Source organism: Prenolepis imparis, unplaced genomic scaffold (assembly GCF_030444845.1).
Source record: "Prenolepis imparis isolate NDT839.2.m4 unplaced genomic scaffold, iyPreImpa1.0 SCAF_4, whole genome shotgun sequence".
NCBI classification, from domain to species: Eukaryota; Metazoa; Arthropoda; class Insecta; order Hymenoptera; family Formicidae; genus Prenolepis; species Prenolepis imparis.
The window spans coordinates 17,568,567-17,580,969 of record NW_028141162.1 but is presented as its reverse complement, the minus strand read 5'-3'; the positions used below and the strand labels follow the sequence as shown (position 1 = coordinate 17,580,969).

The following is a 12,403-nucleotide window of genomic DNA, read 5'->3' as shown; positions in this document are numbered from 1 at the left end:
TGTAATCTATAATTATATAATCAAATATATGTACTAATATATAATATGTAGGATGAAATGATCTTACAACTGTATCAAAATATCTGCAATATATTTTGTTAACTGTATTTTCTAATTAAGCATCGCCACACGTTAAAAAATATCTTTTATCTAGATATCCATCATTTTTTATGTATTGTATATAATAATTATATACTTATATTAATAATCATAAAAATGGACTTCTAAAATTATTTCGTTGACAATTTTCGATTGTTGAGAATCTAATAAAAACTTTTACGAAGAAACGTTCTTTCATTTATTTAATTTAATTTTTTCAAAATTAAAAAATATTTTAGGAACCATTTCATGCATATATAGCGTAAAAATGATTTTTATTATAAATTGCAAATCTAACAAAGATGGTTTTTTTGCCGTAATTGACATTTCCTAATTAGCTAATGTTCGTCAAAATAATATATAAATTTGAAGAAGTGAGAAAAAATATATATAATCATGTATAGATTTATGCTTACATAATTAAATATGGGCAATTTATTTTACTTTAAAAAATTTTAAATTTCTGAAAAAAATATTATTTTTCTATATATGAGTATTATATTAGTTTATACTCTGTAAATTTTATAATACCTGATAATTATTATTGGCAATGGATTAACAACTTAATCGTATTTAAGATTCGATTTAGCCTATGTATTAATATTTATATATATTCCTACAACGAATTATACGTTTTCACACGACCTTCCCTTGTTCCGTTACCAATTTTTATATTCTTCGTATATTTTTCGGTAAAATAATTCTGCATTTGTACTTTGACGAGGTGACTATTAATACGCACTTATAAAAAATATTATAATAACACATAAACGCAACTGAATGAATCAATGTGCTTTTAGAGGAAGGATTTTAGAGGATCGATGTGCTTTTAGCGGAAATATTCCGCGCAATTAGAAATTTTTAATGCTGCACTTTTGTGACAGACCATGTATATACGTATATACATATAGTGAGTCTAATTAGAATTACTTATATATAAGTTAAGATTCTAATTAAATAAAAGAAGAAGGTCGCGAATAGATGTATGTTTCTGTTGAAAATGACCAATATATGTATGTATACATATACCCAGTTTAAATCTGTTCAATGTTTTGCATTTTTTAATTATTTTTCATATTTGTAACACACACATATTATACATATACATATATATAATACTTGATTTAACTGTAACATATTTGTAGACGCAGATTATATACATATTTTTGTTATCTCCAAAATGTTATTGTGAACAAATATTGACAAAAAATAATAAGGAAATTCGAGACGTTAAACAGATTTGAACTGTGTATATTTATCATTTTCAACCGAAACATACATCTATTATATTCGCGATCGTTTTCTTTTATTTAGTTAGAATCACTTCTCGCGTGATTGTAAACACATCTTCTCTCCGTAAAACACGATTGGTGATAGTAAAGGAAACATCATATCAACGATGGCAGACGAGAACTGGATAATGAGATATTATCAAATGAAGGGTTCACGTGCAAAATGCAAAAATTGTTCTAAAAAATATCAAATTGTAAGTGTAACACAGCTTAAACAACACATTATTGAATATCATCCAGACATTCAAATAGATGGAAGCTGGAAGCGTTTGTTGTGGAGCATTTTTTACATAACAGAAGATAACGTAAAATGTTGCTTATGTGGTAAAACACATAGTGTGATAAATAATGCTTTGACGCGAATGAAAGATCATTTCATACATGTCCATGCGCAGCAATTAGAAAATACACATGTTGACGAGTGGATAGAGAATAACTATGAAACAATTACAGTTGATCACCATAATAAAAAAAAATGCCAACACTGTCTTAAGGAATATACTAAAAACGTACTGAAATCAATTTTATTTGCGCATTTGATCAATTTTCATAACTTTATTCCCCCAGAAACAATACAATTTAGAAGATGAATAATGGCTGAGTAATGGTAAGTTTTCGCAGTATAAGTTTTATGATTGATAAAATATTACTGTTTTTTTATATCTTCTCAATTACTTGCATGCACTTTTATGAAAAATAAGGACATAAATTCAAATGTTAACACTTTTATCATAAATATTATAAATATTCGAATCAACTGTATAGCACACATTTATATTTCAAAAGTATTATGTATAAATGTCTAAATATCAATCTTGTTTAGTTAATCTTATACTTAAATATGATAATTATCGATTTATAATTCGAATATAATCACTAATTTAAAAATGTATATATTTATATAAGCAAGCATCTTTTTTTATCCGGAAAATATTTAGACCTGTATTCTCGAGTTCTCTCGAATATATGAATCAGATGAAGTTTAATAGTAACAATTTGGATCTGTTAATTAAACAACGCACATAATTAAAGAAGAACTTTGTAACATTGATTATTTCAAATTTTTAAATTAATTTACTCATTTTGTATGTAAATATAGATTAACAAATCGTGAAGATTAAAGATTCGACAACATGGACACAGGTTTCGAAAGAAATACTGAGGATAATGCATTATTATGGACATCAACAGTTATAACAGCATTTCTTGTTGTAATGACTTAAATCGTCTCCCGAACAAACTAAGCATTGGAAAATAAGACAAAAAAGAACTGGCATATTTGACAAATTTATCGCTTTATCATTATAATATATAGCGTAAATAATCTTAGAATAGAATTATATCAAATTAACTGCAAACTTATATTTTTAAAATTATTTCTTAATTAATCATCATCACACATACATTAATAAATGTCTTTATCTAGATATCCGTCATTTTTTAATAAATTATATATAACATTTTGTATAATTTATAATTATATATTCTACAGATATCCATCATTTTTTAATGTATTTAATATCTTGTATAATCTATAATTATATAATCAAATATATGTATAAATATAATATGTAGGGTGAAATGATCTTACAACTGTATCAAAATATCTGCAATATATTTTGTTAATTGTATTTTCTAATTAAGCATCGCCACACATTAATAAATGTCTTTTATCTAGATATCTATCATTTGTGTTATGTATTTTATATAATAATTATATTTTATATAACATATTTTATATAACATATGTGTATAACATATTTTATATATTTATGTATATTATATATAACATATTTTATATATATATATATATATATATATATATATAATATATATATATAATGTCTAATGTACAATTACATATTCTACAGAAATAATTTTAACAAAATGTACTAATAATGTATATACATATTTTTATAAAAATTAAATTTTAATTTGTTCAAATAAAAATGTGTTCTTATGCGATGCTATAAATGTAATAAGAGAAATATGAAGTTTATACATTGTCTCATGAATAAAATAATATTTTACATAAGTATAGTAATGTATCTTGTGCTGATATCAATCAGTTGCTATATCAAGCAATTCCACACATTCATGCAATTTGCAATAGTAATCAGTAAAACGTTAATGACTTAAATAATCTCAAATAAGTGAAAAAATTATGGAGCTTTAAATAATAGATGAACAAAATAAAAGATAAATAATAGATAAACAATCGTTTGCTTTTGTCTCTTGTACATTTAGCATACAAAATTAATTATATTTCTGTGCAAACACATATTCTGTTAACTATCTATTTAAAGAATTGCCAAAAATAAATAATTTTTTTATATTTTTTATAGTATATATATTTCTAATTTCTTATATATATTATATATATTACAATAATTAATGAGAGAGAGAAAAACATGAATTTATTATAGATCCTAAGAATAATCTTCGATATAGAATAATTGTAAGAATGGTAATCTCTAAAAAAGTATTAATAACAATAATGTTTTCTTGAGAAAAATTTCTGCGTTTATAATTTGTTGACACGTCTCACATGTATTAAATGTGATAAAAGTAATATGGTAATAATGTATGAATAAAATAAATGGCATTATTAAATAAGTACATGACAGTATACATTTTTAATTTATTTAATAAACAGACAATAAGTCTGTAATATTTGATTAATAATTGATATTCCGCAAAATATTTGTTTTTGTTTGTTTTATTATAAGTTATCTTGTGGTTTGCGCTAATCATTTTGGCAGAAGTAATATTTGCTAAAGATATTTTTCAGAAATTTGAAAAGTTTCTAACAGTCGCATCTATAATAATGTTTATAATTATAAAATTGTTTTCTATTCGTTGGAATTATAATATTTTATTAATTATATAATTAAAAACTTAATGCTACATTAATTCTTTTTTATCTAATAATGCTTGTGAAAAAATTGAAAAAAATAAAAATAAATTAATAAAAAATATAAAACTTGCGCATTGATGGAAACTTTTTGAACTTTTTAAAAAGATATTATGACAAATTAATGTAACAGTCATTACGCCAATACGTGCTTGAATAAAAAAGATTGTTAATATAATTATTTAAATTGTTTACAGCACACCGATGATGGACCTTCTGGTGTAGATCGCGACGGCTCATAAACTGTCAGCTTTGAATTACACATTACAAGCAATCGGTGAACATGGATTAGTTCTATCTCATCATCCAAACACTTCTATAGGAGTATTGGACGTTCTTAAGGTAATTTAAATTACATAGATTTTATATAAGTATATAAAAAACATTAAATATATTAAATATATATGTAAGCCTGCTGATTTTAAGCATAACTTTCTTGTTGCGGTCAACGAATCTGTCTTTAGTTATATATGTCAAATTTGTGTAACAAGCTCCTGCTTTATTTGCAATAAATATTCTTGCTAGAAAACTTTTCTTAATATCGAGAATTTACAAAAATTAGAATTTTTGTATTTTATTAAAAAATTAATTAATATTTGCATTTGATTGAACATATTGATTAATTTTCAAATTTTTTATCTGATTATGAGCTCTAATTGCAAAGAATTCTCAACTCTCTTAAAATTAAATGTCTTAACTCTCTTAAAAAATAATATGCCGATTTATCATCTTTCTTTAATAATTGTTTAACGTGATTAAAGTTCATATTTTTAATAAATGTGTTAACACACAAATACATATAAAAACAATTTGTTTCAACGTTATTTCACATGAAATATATTTAACATTTCAAGGTAAGATAAAAAAGAAAAAGCCGCGCATATATGTCAGTGATAACATCGAAAGTGAATTTGTGTTACAGAATATAAGTTTTAATCAAAGATGATAATCCATATGATGATAAGATCATGATAAAATAAAAAAATAAAGACGGAGAAAATATTATTACAGATATAATAGCGATATAATAGTGATAAAAGTAATAATTCTGCGAAATCCATTATATAAGCCTTTATTTGGATCGATCCATCGCGTGCATTCTAGCATTATCTGATCATTAGAAATGTATATTACGGCATAATAAAGACATATTACGCCTATATATACATTAATAATACAAACGAACATTTATTAAAACAGATAAGGCTAATTATAATGCGATAAAAGCGATAAGAAAAAAATAATTTTTATTGTCTCTCCCTTTCCATTTGCCTAGATTGTTATAAAATCCTTTGAAAAAAAAATCATAAAAGTGATTGTGTGAGAAATGTCACAACCACGATCTGTAAAAGCGAGATCCACATTCGCGATAAAAATAAATCATCGTTATTACTTTGTCGGTCCCGCCTCGTAAAGAGACTTATTGCTTTAGCTTTTTATTTTTTTTTTTTATTTCCTTTTACGCAGGAAAGACAGTTCTTGCGAAACCATGCTGGAAAATTGTCGATGGTTGCTGTACTTTTCGCGTTTTTCCGGATGTCATCCGCACACGATCGACGAACGATCTCGCGTATCCGCGAATTTTCGTCTATTGTTGATCTATTCGTTAATTATGTGCGGTTTATATGGCGTCTTGTCATATTATGCGTTGGGTTTTAGGAACAATTGCGACCAAAATAAAGTAACCATAGGCTGCACTTTGCTGCGGATAAATCGGTATAATCGGTGTCTTTACATGATCGTTACGATATTATTGTCGTGTTTAAGGCATAAGAAATTCGAACGTGCCCTGACTGTCTCTCGGAAATTCGACGATTTAGTACCACGTCATAATAATTATCCTGTTGATAATAAGCGAATGAATTGTTATAAACAATGGTTCATTATGTTAGCGATCCCCCTCGCTTGGTTCTCGGTCAGTATGTTGACGACGTTGGTTGTACCTCTGAATCAATCAAATTTGCACACGTTTGTGTCGCTAGTTATATTGCGAATTACGTTCTCGATGGAGATTGTGAAATTTTGCTTCATATACGACGCGTTGTATCGCAGATTTTGTCGCCTCAATGGATTATGTCGCAAATTGACTGGTATATTTTATATCATATCGATCGATTAATAATAAACTTAATTAAGACTGAATTAACTTTAAAATATTCATTACGATGATGAAATAGTAATTTTCTAATTATTCGTAAAATTAATGCAAATTAATTATTATTAATAAATAAATATTTGTTAATAAATATTTTTAATAAATATTTAATAATTTTAAATTTACAACAATTAATTATAAGTACGTTTATGAAAATGTTTAAAATGTGCATGTTCAAAAAATTGAGGTAACATCTGAATAGAATGGATATATACTTTAAACCTTTTAACAAAGGCGCATTTTCTCTACTAAAATGAATTTCAATTGAAATTTGTACTTATATGTTTTTCCATTCATTAATCATAAATTTGAAGTGAAATTTCCAAAATTTAATAATAATGGGTCTAATATGGCCACTAGCGGATCCTGACGTCGATAATGGGAGGGGTTTTGCAAAATTATTTTATTTAATATTTTTGGTTTCATGATTAGCTTTTATTCTAGGATCAACGACGTCGATAGCTCTTTAATGTTTGTTTTTCTTTATTTATATTTTTTAAACAAATTCAGCAAAACTTTCTTTTAATTTGCAAAGAGGGGGGTTACTCCCCCCCCCCCCCCAGGATCCGCCAGTGTATATATATATATATATATATTATATAGATATAAAGAATTTCTCGCCTAATTATTTTCATGCAACGAAATTATCTCATCATTTCGTCCTATGTCTGACTTAATCTAAACTTAACTCCTTGAATGCGTAATGAGTATAATTTACAGTGTATATTATACATACATATTGTATACATATATTATATAGATATAAAAAATTTCGTCTAATTATTTTTGTGCAACGAAATTATCTCATCATTTCGTCCTATGTCTGACTTAATCTAAACTTAACTCCTTGAATGCGTAATGAGTATAATTTACAGTGTATCTTATACTTTTATATATATATGTATATTATATATATATATATATATATATACAATATATATATAAAATATATATATATATAAAAGTATAAGATACACTGTAAATTATACTCATTGCGTATTCAAGGAGTTAAGTTTAAATTAAGTCAGACATAGGACGAAATAATGAGATAATTTCGTTGCACGAATATAATTAGGCGAAATTCTTTATATCTATATAATATATACAATATGTATGTATAAGATACACTGTAAATTATACTCATTACGCATTCAAGGAATTAAGTTTAGATTAAGTCAGACATAGGACGAAATGATGAGATAATTTTGTTGTACGAAAATAATTAGGCGAATTCTTTGTATCTATGTAATATATATTATATAAATATAATATATATTATATAGATATAATATATATTAGATATATATTATATAGATATAAAGAATTTCACCTGATTATTTTAGTGCAATGAAATTATCTCATCATTTCGTCCTATGTCTGACTTAATCTAAACTTAACTCCTTGAATGCGTAATGAGTATAATTTACAGTGTATCTTATACTTATATATATACACTAGCGGATCCTGACGTCGATAGCTCTTTAATGTTTGTTTTTCTTTATTTATATTTTTTAAACAAATTCAGCAAAACTGTTTCTTTTAATTTGCAAGGGGGGGGGGGTTTAACCCCAAAACCCCTCCCCAAGATCCGTCAGTGAATATGGCGAATGAATTATAAATCTTTTTATTTCAGCTCAAGTTAAGCTTGTGATCGATTTTCGAGATGCTAAATTCAAATTTTTAAAAATTAAAAATGGCCAAATTAAGCTTTTGCGAGTTTTTTTTTAATTATAAAGCTATATACAATAAATTTTTCAAAATTTAAAATGATTGATAAGCAAAATAAATTGTTTTTTTCCTAATAAAATAACGCTTATTTTAATATTTTTCTACAATCAAAATTTTTGTTTTCAACAATCAGTATATAAAAAAATTATAATATTATAGGTACAGTAAGATATGGTTAACATTTCTTTAAATTTTCAGTTTTCTAGTCTTATTAGTCTAAATTCATCGACTAAATTAATTTTAATAAAATCTCGTTTTTTATCTGAAAATGTTTATAATTAAGAGTATATTAACTGATTAAATTAATAAAAATATAATTCTAAAAATAATAATATTAATTAAAATATAATTCTAAAAATAATAATATAAATAATAATATTCTATAAATAAATTCTAACAAGTTATATTAAATAAATTATATACCTACATATATGTAGCTAAGTCTGATAAAAATATTAAAAAAAAATAAGAAAGTAAGAGTGGAACGTTTTATTGATTCACAAATAGAGTTAAGCAGTCTTACCATAGTATTATTTTCGTAATAATATAATTTCAACAGTCTGTTAAATTTTTTACAGGAGTGGCCACCAGCATTGATATCGGCGAATCTATGACGCATATTAATAGTCTTACAATCCCGAATCTTCAGCGGTTGCACAGCTGTTTGACTGATGCAACAAATCATTTTAATTCTTATTATGGTCCGCAGTTGCTCTGCTGGATCGGATTCATGTTACTGGACATTATAGCGTATGTCTTCGACATTTTTTATGAATCGAAGAATGCAGTGTTGATTTGCATCGAATGTATAGTACTATTCTATTTGTCACTTCAAGTCATTTCTATAAGCCGCATCTGTAATTTAACATGCGATGAGGTATGAATATGTTATATATTCTCTCTGACGAGCTATATATTATATACATATACATATAGAGAAATGACCTTTTTAATATCAACATGAAATTATTTTTTATTTTCTTTATTAAAAAAATTTTTTATTTATTTTATTAATATTTTTAAAATTTTATTATTAATTATAAATATATTTTAGGCGAACGGACTGGCCGGGATGATATTTTTAACGAAAACTCGCGCATTCAAACACATCGACTTTTCGACTGTAAGTAATCAAATAAATATTATACAGAGTAGGCTATTTTATAATGCATCGCTTTCCTTTTATTTAAAATTATTTCGTTTATCTTTTTTATCTTAGAAAAACATAGAATAAAAGACGATGTTACTGACGTATTAAGTAGAGATATTCATTTATATTTGATTAAATACAATATACGATCGCGATAATATTAAAGTGTTTTAATTTATATTTAGTTTCTTCTTATTGCTGTATAAAATCTAAAAATAAAATAGAAAAAAATCAAAATCTTTTCTTCAATTAATATAGTTGTGGCGAAACCCAATTGCATTTAATATTTAATATTGATAATTTAATATTGATTATTTTCAAATCATGTGAAGTGAAAAATAAGATTACAAAGCATTTAATCTAAATCGTAAAATAATAATAGTATTTTGAAAAAGAATAATTAGGAAATAAGAATAATACTTTCAGTTTTAAGTTTTATTTTCTAAAAATAAAGAAAAATTAAATATCACCCATTTAATATCCATAATACCCATTTGACACATAATTTCTATCTGTCACATGTATTTACTATCTATACAACTAAAAGACATAAATAATGTAAAAGATATATTATTTTAAAATTTTATATACTTATGCCGATGTAGACTAGATTAATTAAGTATATTAGCTTAAACAATTTGAAAAAGATAATATATTTTATCTAAGATATAGAGATGAAAATAATACTTTGATAACTTAGACAAAAATATAAGCAATTGTTTCATCCAAAATGATTAATCTAAATGATTAATTTGTATAAGAATATTGAATGCTACAATAATATGACCGTGATATAACTGTGCCATCATATATATTGCACACAAATTTTTAATCATTTTTACTTATTTAATAATTGAGAGACATGTAATTAACATTTTAAGCTTATAACCAAGTAAATGTTATAAATAAATGTTTTTGCTACATTTTTTCTGTTTTTAGGAAGTGATCGAATTGGCAGTACGTCTTCAAGTCTATCCGTTACGTATTAGAGTCTGCGGTTTGTTTAATTTGGATAACCGTCTTGCATTCTCGGTAATTCATATTTTTCTATAATCTATTGATTACTAAATTTATATAAATATTAGAGCTATTATAAACATCAGCGTTTCTTGTCGGTTTTGCAGAAAAACTAAAAATCAAATTTTGACTATTTAAAGGCTTAATCGGATGTAATTAAAAAATGATTTTTAATTATCCAAAAATTTTTAAATTTTAGGAAGCTAAAAAATTGAATCTTATTGGAAATTGATCGAATAGGAATAATTGCTTTATTTTCTTTTATGCATCGAATGCATTGTTTACATCAAATTACTTCCATCTGTTTATGATTTGTTACATATCTGTTTACTCATAGCTAATTTTTATTTTTAATAATACAATAATATAAAAATATTACTTGAATATTAAGTAAAATTGGGAAGATTATAAATTGGAGAAATTATCCGGATTAATTAATTTAATCAAACTTATTTATTCGGTTTATAATAAAAGTTATTCATGTTTTATTAAATAAAAATTCAGATAGAAAATAGGGTAATTATAAGATACAATATAATAAGAGTCCATTTTATCTATCTCTTATTAGCACATTTTCTACCTGAATTTTTGTATTTCTATAATAGAGTCTTTTCGTTTTGTTATTTGTTTACTAAACAATGTAGTAATAAATCGAAAATAGATTTGCGAAAGATATCGCTTTCTCAAAACAATTTAAAAATTAATTTTTAAATAATGTGATTATCCAATGCTTTGTAAAATCTACTTATTAATATATATATATACATATTTATTTATTTATTTATTGTTATGTAGGCATTTGGCGTTATACTGATGTATGTGGTCCTAGCTTCATCTATTCATTGAACTTGGAAGACAACTTTAAATGGACCAGTGTGAGAAATAAATAATTTTAAAAAACCTCTGTGTGTGCGTTTAGTGGACAAATTTTAACTCCGTTTAAATTTTAATAGAATTATATTAATTACAGGATGTGACTAAAGTCCCTGGAAGGCTAAATATTTTGAAAATAAAGCCTTTACAAGAAAAATGTTTTAAACAAAAGATTAATAGCTTCAAGTGATGCATTGAATTATTTTAACTTTATTTTAACTTTATTTTAACTTTATTTTGTGCATTATTTTGTGAAGACCGTTTGAAGATTGTCTTGAATTTTTTTAATGGAAATCATATTTTATTGCATATTGTGTATTTATAGCTGATGTCAAAATGTATTTAAAATAATATAATTATATCTCTCTTTTCCATCAACTTTCTATTGTTAGTTATAAATGTTAAGTTTGTGTATCAAGCTATACTTTGCTAAATTCAACCCCAAAATTTAACCAACTTAACCATCTAATTTTTTCAAGTTTTATTTGCAATAAATAATTTTGCTACATTTTTTAATATTATTATAGAATTTTATTAAAAAAATTAAATATTTAATTCGATTGAACATATTAACTATATTCGATAATACTCCTTCAAATTTTTTATCTTTGAGTTCTAATTGCAAAGAATTCTCAACTCTCTTAAAATCAAATGTATATAATATATAATATGCTAATTTATCTTATTTCTCTAATAATTGCTTAAAATTATTAAAGTTCATATTTTTATTATCTAATAAATATATATAAAAATAATTTGTTTTAATATTATTCTACATGAAATATATTTAATATTTCAAGGTAAGATAAAACAAAAAGCTGCGCATATATCAGTGAAAATATTGAAATTGCATTTTGTTTTACGGAATACGAGTTTTAATCAAAGATGATAATCCATATAATAATATTCCAGATAATTATCCACATGATAAAACCATAACGATAAAATAGAAAAATGGAGACAAAGAAAATATTATTATTACAGATAATAAATAATGATAAAAGTAATAATTGCTTTGCGAAATTCATTGTAAGTCTGTATTAGGGTCGATCAATTGCTTTCTAACATTATCTGATTGTTATAAATGTATAAAATGACATAATCGACATATTATGCATATGTTAACATTAATAATAGAAACAAACATTTATTAAGATAGATAAGGTTAATTGTAA

At 24.4% G+C, this 12,403-nt stretch overlaps 1 protein-coding gene across 1 annotated transcript; it reads left to right on the top strand.

The window, feature by feature from the left end:
- Positions 1–5,794: 5,794 nt before the first annotated feature.
- On the top strand, positions 5,795–11,415 carry LOC145935297 (uncharacterized). Its single transcript, XM_083036484.1, has 6 exons — positions 5,795–6,395; positions 8,767–9,065; positions 9,243–9,311; positions 10,278–10,370; positions 11,151–11,230; positions 11,309–11,415. Exons 1-5 carry the CDS (start codon positions 5,795–5,797, stop codon positions 11,199–11,201), a joined length of 1,113 nt encoding a protein of 370 aa, XP_082892610.1. The 3' UTR covers positions 11,202–11,230; positions 11,309–11,415.
- Positions 11,416–12,403: the final 988 nt, after the last annotated feature.

Bases quoted from the DNA above. Each gene is read 5' to 3' on its own strand.
- LOC145935297 (XM_083036484.1), top strand. From the start codon at position 5,795: ATGCTGGAAAATTGTCGATGGTTGCTGTACTTTTCGCGTTTTTCCGGA. The intron at 9,066-9,242 runs GTATGAATATGT...AATATATTTTAG, and splicing joins GTAATTTAACATGCGATGAG to GCGAACGGACTGGCCGGGAT. The intron at 9,312-10,277 runs GTAAGTAATCAA...TTCTGTTTTTAG, and splicing joins AACACATCGACTTTTCGACT to GAAGTGATCGAATTGGCAGT.